At 40.2% G+C, this 12,876-nt stretch overlaps 1 protein-coding gene across 4 annotated transcripts in view; it reads right to left on the bottom strand.

The window, feature by feature from the left end:
- Window positions 1–3,609, bottom strand: part of ZFAND6 (zinc finger, AN1-type domain 6) — a 12,954-nt gene extending 9,345 nt beyond the window's left edge. Inside the window, exons 1-2 of one of the 4 annotated variants that reach the window (XM_010078694.1) lie at window positions 3,437–3,609; window positions 2,128–2,239 (exon numbers count right to left, since the gene is read on the bottom strand). In XM_010078694.1, the coding sequence (XP_010076996.1) occupies window positions 2,128–2,239; window positions 3,437–3,587 (263 nt within the window). In that variant the 5' untranslated portion in view covers window positions 3,588–3,609. The remainder of the gene's footprint in view (window positions 1–2,127; window positions 2,240–3,436) is intronic. The other 3 variants (XM_010078697.1, XM_010078696.1, XM_010078695.1) reach the window with 3 other exon arrangements.
- Between the last annotated feature and the right edge of the window lie 9,267 nt (window positions 3,610–12,876).

The following is a 12,876-nucleotide window of genomic DNA, read 5'->3' as shown; positions in this document are numbered from 1 at the left end:
TCCTGAAAGCAATACATTAGAGTATGTCTTGATGAAAGAGCACAACAAAACTGTTCCCTCTGAAGTTGTTTCTGTAACCATTTTGAAATGCCATGGCATCTAAGAATACTGGACAATCTAAATTGATTAAAAAGTTTGACATTCTTGCATTCATATTAAATGAAATAAATTCGTTCAAAGCAAAAAAACATTTTGAGGTAGTTTGGCATACAATCCTTCCACACAGAAGCAACAATGCAACATTCAACGTGCAAGGATTTTTACAACATTAAGTCAGCAAAATAATTGTAGAGGAGCTAATCTTGGTGTTCTAGTGATATGAACAAGAAAATTGCAGCATGTCAGTGTCTCCAGTAATAAAGCATCTGCAGCTGCACACAGAACCCCTTAGATTTTCACAGCGTAAAGTGGTGCTGGCCAAACTTCCCAACCCTGTCAGCCATACTGGTAATATCACATAAGGGCCGAAAACTCAGATGGATACCCTCGACAGTTACGGGAGGGAGATTCCACGCTTGCAAACTGTTCATCAAGCAGCTCTATAAGGAACAAGACAGAGCTGAAGTCCCAACGGAGAGGTAGCACTACCCCATTTGCCCAATTGGTTTCTTCCTTTAGGGATTCACTTTGAATCCACGAAATTGGATTATCCAGCAGCCCATGAGCCAGCAAAGCCCAACCAGTAGTCCATGACACAACCAGGACACTGATGCCACAATTTTAATTGCCAAGAATTGCATGTGCATCTTGAACTGCAGGTTTCATCACCTACAAGAGGGCACGGTCAATTTACTAGACATTTCCTCAGAGTATTGAAACTTTGAGGTGTTAGCAGAGACTGAAGTTCAATCCCTGCTTTTATTTTGGAAAAAAGAACAACTGACATTGATTTTGTGAAGCGCGAGTCTAAGAACAACCATTCACTCATTTCTCCTGTAACAAGTAATCAAGCTAGTGATCAGAGATATTTTTTTTTCTCATTCATGGTATTATAAACGTTATGTGAGAAAACAAACCCAAAGCACTGCAATTTGTTCACCTCTGTGCACTGACATTGATGAAATTTGTTTGTTTGGGTTTGTTGTTGTTTTTTGTGGGGGTTTTTCTGGGGTTTTTTGTTTGTTTGGGTTGTTTTTGTTTTTACACATACCAGAAGAGTTGTATCAAGCTAAAATAGCTGTTTTCTATCCCAATAAGAATATCCAGAAGGGAAAGACCAAATCTAGCACCAAGCATGGCACCTAGCACTCTGTTCACATGCAGGATCCAAACATGAGATACCTCCTATAAAAAGCTATGGAGCAGAAAACAGTCTGAACAGAATCAGCGAACAATAACTGATGAAATCACCCTCAGCCTATGTTTTACTACATTCTGATTTTTAAAGCAAAGTCAGAATGAGTATTACTGCAAGTTAGCTTCCATAGTATAACACACTAATATTTTCACTCAAAAAATTTCCAAAGCACATAAGCCACTGTTGGTTGTGTCACGCTAAACTGAAATGCAGTCACTAAATATAAACAAATATTTAGCTTTCACAAATGGAGAGCACTTAGTAAGCCTGAGTGATTTACAAGAGGACATTATGTCTCCTTGAATAATCCAGCTGGAAATTACTTAATATGAAATCAGTTCAGTAACACAACTTGTGCTAAGATTCAGGTATTTCTCCCCTGTTCTAGTATGCTCTGCTTTTCACGAAGCAACTAGTTTGTTAACACATTATCATGCATTTATTTATGAGAGCTCTAGTCACCAGCTTTCTGCCATTTTACAAAATCCTCAAATTTCTAAGACAGAAAGAGCTCTCCTTTGGTAAATGTACAACCAGCTGCTGGCCGCGGAGTCAGAAGACTAGCCAGACAAATCTCTGCAGAACAGCATGAAGCTGGCAATGCTCCTATTTGAGGCTAAATTCTAAAGATGAATTTGCATTTGAATGCAAGATGTTGCTAACGGATCAGCTACTGTTTACTGTGAGATCCCATGCTTTAAAGTTAGCAGTTAAATCTTACATTTTTCTAATCCAGGTCCTAGCATTTAATTATGCAACATCAGTACACTTAATCATCTTGATACAGTTTTTTGTGTAAAAACACAGAATAACAGACAGAAACAGCTTACCTTGGCTGCATAGATGGAGTAGATGTAGAATCTAAAGTTGACTGAGTTTCCTGGGTGCTGCCTTCTGTGCACTGAACTGGTAAGGACTCAGTTATACTACTGACAGAAGTTGCTGCAAGGAAGACACTAATGTAAAATGTGTTACACTACTTCCTGGGATTAGAAGAGTTACACAATGCTATTATTTTTTGACCTCCATGACACCAGCTAGGAAAAGTAATTGAATCTCAGCCTATAACATAACAAAACATAATTTGACAAGAAGTAATCATGTTTGGCCATATTGTCATCACGTTCCAGCCCCAGGCCCCTAGAAGTTACAGAGCACAAAATTTTGAAGCTGGAGCTTCAAATAGTCACTATTTTCTGCTAATTAAACCATGTACAAACAGCTCTCAGCATAAACTACAGTATTCTGACATGATTAGTTTGGTTTTGGTTTAAAAACCCAAGAGGGATCTGTGAGAAACAGTAGTGTAGCATCCTAATGCCAACTTAGGATCAATTTTGAAGTTGCAGAACCTAGATACCCAGACTTCAATGGAAGCTACTGCTTCAAATTTAAAAGTTAATATAAAAGTCAAGGAGGGAAGCCTTCAAGAGTGTGCCATGGGATTCCCTGCTGTCAGTATCCAGCCATGCCAGAACAGACATTTTAGAAGTGCCAGGGAAGCACCTCCTAACCCTCCTTCCCCCAGCAAAACATGTGGAAGTCAAAAACATTGGGGTGAACATTGCAGAGAAAAGGTTCCTCTGAGGGCACCACCATTAATTTAAAAGGGGAAGAGGCCTCTAGCTCTTTCTAGAGAGTGAACAGTAGGAAGACAGCACTTTTTTCAAAAGGAAATCTGCTTTGTAGGAAAGATCATGGGGCACTGAGGCAGAAAGAACAAAAAGCATCTCCTATCTGAGGTTAGGAGAACTTTCTTAAAAAGTGTCTACAGGTTAATCCTTCTGCATCAGGCTGCAGAAATTATACATTCCCCAAGCTAAATGTTATCTCTGCTGTCAGTAATTTCAGGGGAAAAAAGTTTGTATAGTATATTTTCTGCATTTTTTATATCCTCAAATTGGAAACACTCAGATTAATACAAAAGGTATTAGCAAGAGTCTACTAAGCAGATTAATCACAGCACAATTCTATTATGAGCATTTCATCCACGTTCATTCTGTAAGGTAGGATACTTGAATAAAATGGTTTGCACTAATACTACTATATTTCTGGTATTTGGACATGATCAGGAAGCAAGTTGCTGTCTACTGTGTCATTCTGAGCTGTTCAAACAGAAGTTATGTTAGCGTCACTTACCAGGAGGGCTAATTCTACCATTACTGTTCTGCCTTTGAAGATGTTCTTTGTAGCACACTGAACACATGCCATTTGTACGAGGATTCCCATAAAATCCGCAACCAGTGGAACAAAGCATAGGCACTTGGCTACGGTTAGTTTCTTGAGCCATTTCCCCTTCTTCTATAAACCTGAAATTGATACATACAACCCAGTGTTTAGAGGCCTGAGAAAACCCTTCTTTTACAGTTGACATTTGATAATCCGCAGTTTCCTATAGCTCAGCAAAAAGACCTTCTAGAAAAGATGCTTTGTGGGTAACTCAATGCCCTCTCCTAAAAAGTCTATAAAGTCTGTCCAATAACAGAAAAACAGCCATATGTATGCTTTGCATGACCCATACATACAGACCCTTCCAGCCTCACCATTTTATGGTCAATATATAGCCCACAAAAGGTCATTTTAGAAAATACTGGAAATATTACTGCTTCTAGCACTAAGCTAAGGGGAGGCGGGGAGAGGGACACCTACACTGAACTCTTCTTGAAACTTGGATACTTGACACTATGAATGAGAACTATAAAATGAAAGCCAAGCATGGTTACATGCTCACTGCATAATAACTATAACACCAGTCACATGAATTCACAAGTTACTATTTAGTCACTGTGTCATTAGAAGGACAACTCAGCTACTTACCACAAAACCCGCATTATGATTTTTCACATGTAAGAAGAAAATCACCCTTTCAGTCGAAATTATTACACTAGGTACACATACCTCCTATAGATCAATTCTGTGTGAAATATACTAAGCATGAGAATTAAGAGATAAGTATCAAGGCAACTCATCTTTCAAGTAACATCAGGATATATTTCAAAAACAAAGAAAAGAAAATCCAGAGGGGAAGGTGCTTCAAGATATTTGAATACTCCCAATTGCCAAGTTATAAAACTAGATTAAACCACAGTAAGAAGTACACCAGGGTAAAAAGATTTCCTTTTACGTAAGGTGTATTTGAAGCCAAATACAAACAAGTTTCCCATTATATTGTTTTTTGACAGATATCCTCATCTCCTCTCACACCCACACCCATTGCATCTTGCTTTCATTTCCCCAAAGCATAGGAAATTGACACCTTGAAAGCAAACCTCTGGGTTGCAAAGCTAAGAGCACTACAGGAATTACAGTCAAGTCTTCTGTTCACAGCAATAAGGTACTCTGAGGATAAGAAAGTGTCCAAGATCTAAGACAAAGAAGATGTACAGGCAAGAAGACAAAAAAAATCCCCCCTCAGATAGTATCTTATTCATCTTCAACCTGCAATTAAGCTTATTTCAGCTGTTTGACTGCACTCCCCCACCCCAATACTGAAGCATTTGCTTTTGACATACAAAGCCCCCATTGACCTCAAACGACAGCTAAATTTGATTTTGCTGAAGTACTGTACTTGTGGCTGAAAGAGCACTTTCATTCCTTTCTCCAGACAGCCCTTTAGAATGAGGCTGCAAGTAGTGCATGTGGGAATTCAATTCTTACGCTGGGCCCAACAGTGCAAGTGAGCACGAGTTTTCTGTGCTTTGGAAACTCAAACCAATTTAAAGATGCAGGTCACTCTTGGCATAGAACGTTTAAGATTGAAAGACTAATTAAAAAAACTACTTTGGACAGAATATTTCAAGGGCTAATAAAGATTTGATGTCACAATACATGTATTCATCCTTTTAATTTTAGACAGAAGCACATTGGAAGAACCCTACCCACCAACTTTCAAGATTTACCACGACTGCCTTTCTGTTCAATAGTCAGCTTCAGGCAGCACACAGGAACTCCGTAATAGCAACAGTTACTGCTGATTTTCCTATTCCCCAACACAACCATTGCTGAAAGGACCAGGTGCTAACGCAGTCGCAACATAACAATTCTAAGATGGATGTGAAAAAAAAAAATCTGCTCCAATTCAATAAACAAATTGTGAAAGGTGCACAAAGATGCCCAGAAGAAAAACAAGAAAAGCTGGACTGAGTTCCAGCTAAGCCAGTTCCTGAGTTCATTAACCTGTGGATCCTGTCACCAGCCAAAACACAAGCCACTGGCATGAGGCTCCAGAACACTTAAGTCTCCAAGGGGAAGTGCCAGGGATTCTTCTGAAGAGTTTTATTAAAAGCCACAGGAAGCGGAAGATCCTTCATTGATTGCTAATATTTGGGGAATAAAATGGAGAAAAGATAGGATCAAACTGATGCAATGGTATGAAGTCAAATGAGAGAGAAGTTGAACCAATACAATAGCTTGTTGCATTCAGGAGGAGACAATCGCATATACTCCCCATCACCAGCTCCACTGCTCAGCTGGACCCTCACTGACCCAATTAGTTCCCTGAGCCACTAAAAATAACCCACCAGGAAAGAAAGAGGGCCATCGCCACCACAGAAAGCTGTCTGACAGTTCAGTGAGCTCAATCAGTTCACACAAAAAAAAAAAAGAAAAAAAAAGAAAAAAGTACCACACACAGAAGAAAAACCCTGGAAGTGATGTGACTGATGACGTGACCAGGAGGGACAACACACACGGGATCACCTCTTTTAACAGCCTATAAGCCACTAGATGAGGTGGTTTAACTGATCTGTCTGAACCCTAAAGCCACAGAATGCCAAAGCAGTATAAGCAGCTCTTGCTCCCCAGCTTCTCACTCCCAGTGCTCACATGCACCAAAATGAATCAGGGAAGAGAACAAACTCAGAAAACCAACCACTCCATCTTTGGGCAATTAGTTTTAACACAACCTGGTTTTGGAGCTTGCGTTTGACATGTGTGCTGTTTGGGCATGAGAGGAGGTCTAGCTGAAGACACGTGCAGAACCACTTGTGCCAGCAACAGAGCAGGCTTCAAGCACAAGGAGAAGCACCTCGTGGTTCTCCACAGGCACTGAAAATATAAGGGAGTAGAGATCCACGTACTGGCAGTTCCTGCCACCGCACCCGAGACATGCCTCTCCTGTACGCATCCACCACTGCGCGAGGGCAAAGGCCAAGATGACACAGCACTGTGCCTCGGGGACTTTTCTTCCTCACCACTTGGAAAACAGAGCAGCCCAACTCTGTCCCCATCTCAGCAAACATGAACGGCAATAGATCATTGAACTGATGTTTTGCGGGGGAGGGAAAACCTCCCCTCTCCTCAGTTCTTGGCTCAGCTTCAGATGATTTCTGCTTTGAAACTGTCCGTAACTCCTCATGCAGGAAGACCCACAGTATCACCGAATGCAACCATCGGATAAACCAGTAAAGGCAGGCTGTCACCAAAATTACACCCCTGGAAGTGCTGTGAAAGGGGTGAGCCTGTTCCTGCAGCCCTGGCCCCTGCTGCACAGCCCCCAACCCTTCCTTCAGTCAGATCAGCTCATCCATCCGATAGAAAAAACAGGAATACTTATTCTGGTGGACTGGAGAGCTTGCTGATCTGACAGAGGATCAGCTCTAGAGAACTGACAGAAGTGCAAAGGAAGTGACAAGGCTAAAAACAGGACGACCTTCAGGGGCAGCTCACCCTTGCTCAGCACCAAGCCTCCTGTAAAACATACCTCAAGTGCATACCCTTATCCACAGTCTCAAAACTTGTTTCCTAGCTTGGCTTCAGTACAAAACTTGAAGCAACTTCATAGATGAAGTGATGGCAAGGTTTTGGGGTCAGCATGGCTACATTCATGTCCTGCTCAGTTTGAGGTGTCAGAAAACAAATGTGGAGCTTGTAAAGCTGCTGGAAATACCTCCAGGTTCTGCCTGTTCCTGCCGAGCTGTGCTTGCACAGCATTCAGAGGGTCATCCCGTTACTCTGAATGCAGAATTGATTCATCTTAAAGATAAAAAAAGACAACCGAACTCTTTACAATATTCTAAGCATGTTCCCTGCTTTGCTTTACAGCATAGCTGTATAACCAGTTCAATTCGTTGAAGATTATGGAATAAATGGCCTCTTTTTGTATTAGCTAAAAATTGCTAAGCTTAAACCAAAATTATGTCTGACAATTTTCTTCTCAATTAAAAAATATTTATTGTCACTACAAGCATGGTGGCACATAGCTCTGCAGGCTAATTCCTGTGAATTTGGTGCTTAAAGTCTACCCGTTCCTGTTACTCCTGTCATACACAGGCAACTTCACTCATCTATAAGGCCTGCTTACTGCTGCTGCTATAGGTCCTACCACTCCCCCCTCACCAATGCACATCTCCTCAGAGTATTCTCTGTACCAAGCAACAACCACAATAAAATCATATAAAGAACATTCCTGACGATAAAATGCACAGAGTTGAAGCTGTAGAAGTGCTGAAGGAGGGTATATCTTTTGGACATCAGGTTCTCTGGGAAAAGAGCTGCTTCTTCCAATTCTCAGCAAAGCAAGTAACTAAATACTTGTGTATATTCCTTCCCCACAGAGCAGGCACCACGATATTGGCTTTTTCCCCCCTTCCTCCTTTTTCTTTTAATTAAAATGTTCATATGCTACTAGTTTCAAATAACTGATACCCTAGCTATATAGGCTTCAAATGTTAATCAGTAAGATCAGAGAGAAGAGCATTTAGCAGGATTAAACACACAAGGTTTAAGAATAATCTCTTTTTTCCCCTCCACTCAAAAAGAAAAAAAATAATCCTGCACACAAACCAGTCTTCTCTTTGTCATCTTCTCCAAAGAAAAACATCTCTTGAATTCTAGTTGTCCTCATACTTTAAGTTGTGGCAGGGAAAGTGAGCAGATCCTGGCATCTGCAAACACTCCCAAAAATCATGACTGGTATGAGAAGGATTCCTCCCAAATGCTAACGCTGAAGCAGAAGGGACCACCCAAACAGCATTCTGCTGCTTCAGCTGCAGCACCAAACCAGACACAGTTTGAACCATACTGATGCCAGCTTTGAAAATGCTTCTCAGAGAAAGCAGAGCATTTAGTGTAAACTACTCTCTTCACCGTCAAAGACTAACGCACTGACAGATTTCAGCTGACACTCACTTCAAAGAATGAATTCAGTTTTTAACAAGTGATTAAAATATTCCCTCCTCTATCATAATCACCTTTATAATGGAACAGTTCAGCACTGGTTTAAGTAGCACCAGTACTAATGGTCATTTTCCCTTTGTGCTAATGAAGCAAGGAAGAAACTGCAAAAATGGCAATCTGTGCTGCTTAAACACACAAAGCTTTATCTCAGGCACAAACAAAAGCAAGATACAAAGTTGTGTAGACAAAAATACACCTCATTTTACAGCACGTACTGGTACAGATATCCAATGCAACTTGTATCACTGTATGAAAAGGCATGCTGGTACAAAAGACAATGAATAGGAAAAGCGTTCCTCTACAGGCTTATCAAAACAAATGGCAAATAAAGGCATAAGAGCAGACAGAGGTCTGCTGAATCTTGCTGCAAAAGTTACCAAAGCACTGGCTATGTTCGAGGATACTGCTTCATAGCAGAATCTGCAGACACAGAGCTCTCAGGATATAAAGCACTAGACTCACAAATTAACAGCGAGTTACAGACCAGTCCTGTTTTCTTTTTACTCTGCTGCTCTCTCCCAAAAGGCCCCAATTTACATTCACTGAGCAGTCATTTGTAGCTGCGTTAAGACATTACCATGTCCCAGCAACTTGCTATGGAGCCAAGAAGAACTGGCAGATTTGAATAGGGGCCTCAGCCATCACAGTTCAGCCCGGCCTGCTGGTTGCAGTCAGACATGTCATTTCATCTACAGCTCACCCTGCCTAGAACACTACAGCTGGTTCAGATTTGCCAGCATAGCTACACATGTAGTTACACTCTGACCCAGCTTCATCTGAATGCCTTGAGTTAAAAAAAGTGAACATGGTTAAGGACCAACTATGCAAGCAGATCTGTAAGGGCAGTGACCTCTGTTCCTGCAGCAGCAGAACACGCAGCTGCGGGGTTTTTCAAAACACAGGAGTTATCCAACTTAACCAGCACCAAGAGAATCTATGCATTTTAAAGCTTTCAATTCATTCCAGTAGGCCTTCAGTTTTCTTCCTGCTCATAAGTAAATACAGTTTTAAGTTGCAATTTGAACTACTGAAGCAGAATTTATATAATGACTTAATAACAAAAACAAAATATTCAAACTGTTGACCAAAGACTTATATAACATGTTCTCTTAATTCACTTGACAAGTCAACCAATATCTACTTATGTTCCAGTCTATTCCTGTTGAACAGATTTTTATTTCATGCATAGACTTATTTTAGGCTAAAATCAAGCGCTTATATTAGACACTCTCAGCAGAAATTTTACAAAAAGAAGTCTTTTCTTCACTTCTAAGTAGTCAGTAAGTTTAAATCCTTCAATACAAGAATTAAAATATAAATGAAACTTGGACCCTCGAGAAAGCTACATTCCCTGCACAGTGTAAATCCTGGATTTAAGACGGCACAAAGACTGTGCAAGAATCACGCTGGTGGAAAAAAAAGAGACGCATATTAGAAAAAGTGCAATCTCAGAAGAGGTAGATGGACAGAAAAGAGAGTTCAGGTCTTAGGGAAGTAACATTAGCAACTTTCATAACCAATCTGAGCCAGAATATCATACTACCAATGTTACACCATTATACAACCCAGGAACACTTGGTATAGACAAAGCCTCTAGTGTTAAAGCGTGTACATTGCTAACTACAGCTGCCTGCTCTTGTACTCAAGGTTACACAAGGAGCAAGAGAACATTTCACTACAACCTCTTCACTCTTACTAGGCAAGAACAAAGACACAGATTCAATATTGTTATCAAGAAGATCACTGATAATAAGGACTCAGCCTTCTATGCCTGTCTGCATACACTATTAATAGATGTTACTTTGAAACTGTAATTACTACTTGTGGCCACGCTCAACCTTTGCAAAGTACAGATTACTAGAACCAAAGATTAACTGCTGTAAAACAGGGCACCTCAAACTCTCATTCACCTCATGCACATGCAGACTACTTGCAGTGAGCACTTAAAGTCCACAAACAAAAACTAGAAGTATAAGCAAGTTTTTCTTATTTAATTTCCAAACTTTTTAGTGTATCACCATCACAAATAAAGGGGCAATTCCATGAAGTTCATTACTCTACTGAAGATTAATCTTTAAAAAAAAATAACGAGCGATGTAACAAGTACATTTTATAGACTAGTAGGAGGAAGTACTTTTTGTTTAGATGGTATGTCAAAGAGGCAGAGTACAGACAAAAGAGTTTCATGAAAAGTGATGGAATTCCAGAAAACTGCCACACAGAGCGACCGGCTTTAACTACGTGATGGTGGTTTTTTTGTGGGAATGACCATTACTTTATGCTGGAGCACCTGGTAACTGCAGCAGCACCTAAAAGACTAAATGCAGCAACTCTGTATGAAGCCTTCAAGATCTTTCTTCCTAATGACCATGTATTTCTATTTGAGCCTAAAGCAGCAAAATACAACTCAAGATGTCAAGGATTATCACTGTTAGTACATCTAAGCATATAAGGGAAGTATGTAGATGCTTTTAAAAAGAGCACCAGTAGCATGTTCTAAGTTTCTGTCTCTTCAGTGATGACTATCAGAAAATCTAAATTGACAAAGCTTTTTTTTGGAGAGGTCAACCCCAATGCAAGTGAAAAACAAAACAAAACCCACACACAGCACAGAAGTCACTTCTTGGGTTCAAGAGAAAAAACGCAAATAACCTTGGAGTTGGAAATGCTTGTTTACAGCAAGACACAACAGGGACCTTCAATAAAGATAACTAGTTAAACATTAAAAGCACTGAGGGCAACACAGTAACTATAGATGTTCCCTACAAAGACAATTTCTGAGTGAATTACAGACTAAGAAAAGGGAACATGAGAAAAGCGCATGTCAAGTGTTTTGGGAAGCTGTTTTTGTACTGGTATCTCCAGGAGAGTCATGGTGAGAGAAGCCCAAGAGGCATATCCGAGGAACGCACAGAGGACATTGTCCAGCCACCCCCCTGGTCATGCTGTCCTACCCAAAGCACTGTATGTCCATGCATATGCCAGAGAGAGGAAAAACCAGAAAGAGCAAAGCGTTTTCCTCCCAAAATGTGAGGATGTACTTACTCAGACCATCCAAGATTTAAGGCTAGAGGCAGACAGGCTCAGCAGGACCATTTCTGGAAGAGGGCTGTCTCTATGACAAGACCACCACAGAAGCCTTACATGAAGTTACACTTGTGATAAAACTTGTAACTACTAATAAGAGTGTACTTTTAGGTAGTGCTTGCTCTGGCATCTCTGCTCAAAAGGAATAAAAACTCAGCAGTTTCACCCATTAGAAAAGTCAAGCCATCCCAGTAATTACTTGTCAGAAGTCTGCTACGTCAACTCGCACAAACCACAGCTTCCACCATGTGCATTTGAACTGGTGTCGAGCTGCACTAGCTGCTCCTCACTGCTTGAGGAGCCCTTTTCTTTCCTCTAGAGTTTGTGCTATCTCACAGCTGTACCGTGGCATTAAAGATGCTGAAGCCAAAGACTGCAGGAAACTTCAAGCTGCTCTCCAAATTTCTCCACAGCCCTATAAATTTAGGGTTTACTTGAAGTCTGTCACATTACAGAAATGCCTTCTTTCAAAATGCTCTGTAAAAGATTAAGCAAGCTACTCTGAAACAGACAAGACAAGGCTAGGTTCTGCTTTCTTTGGCATCATATATCGAAGTTGGCCATTTCAGAAATCAAAGGTTGGGTAAAATTAGAATCAGGAGATTCTAAAATTCTTTACATTCCCTTAAGATACCAGACCAAAGTTTAAGGGATGCAGAAGGAGGGCAACTCCATAAACTATCTTTGTTGCCATATTTTAACAGGTTTGTCTTCGCAAACTGATGAAAAACTACATGTAAGGATTCAAACACAAGATCACCCATATAATTACTGAAAGAATAGATATAGATTCAGTAATTGCTTCTTTTGAGCTTCAGTGAATAAGTAATCTTCTTCCAATACAGCATAAGTTTCACTTACTTTAAGCGTATCAAACCCAGAAGAGATAAAAGCCGCTTTAACACAAGGTCCCAAAATAGACAGCCTCTTGTTAACAAAACACCTGTTGCTGAGAACTGACAGTAAGCACAAAACACATTATAATTTGTTTTTGTAAACAGCACTATGTAGAATTTTAATTAGCTTATAATGCTACAGTTCTACACAGGCCTAATGTTAAGGGAGGACCTGCTCTAATATCAGGGTTCCTAACTGTTAATAAAATCATCATCATCATAATTTCTTGCTAGGGTATCTTGAATTCAATTTAACTTCCAAGAACATTGTGATTATCATGCATGATGTGTTGCTCTATTTAGAATTATGCACTATGTCTAATTTAAGTGTTCAAAATTATACAATACTCTTACTGTGGTTTGATGGGGAACTCAATCTAAAGCTAAAGCCTGACCAAACAAAGAGGGTATCTAAGGACA

This window comes from Pterocles gutturalis, unplaced genomic scaffold, assembly GCF_000699245.1.
Source record: "Pterocles gutturalis isolate BGI_N339 unplaced genomic scaffold, ASM69924v1 scaffold12128, whole genome shotgun sequence".
Taxonomy (NCBI): Eukaryota; Metazoa; Chordata; class Aves; order Pterocliformes; family Pteroclidae; genus Pterocles; species Pterocles gutturalis.
The sequence above is the reverse complement of the archived record's forward strand: the minus strand, read 5'-3'. Positions and strand labels throughout refer to the sequence as shown.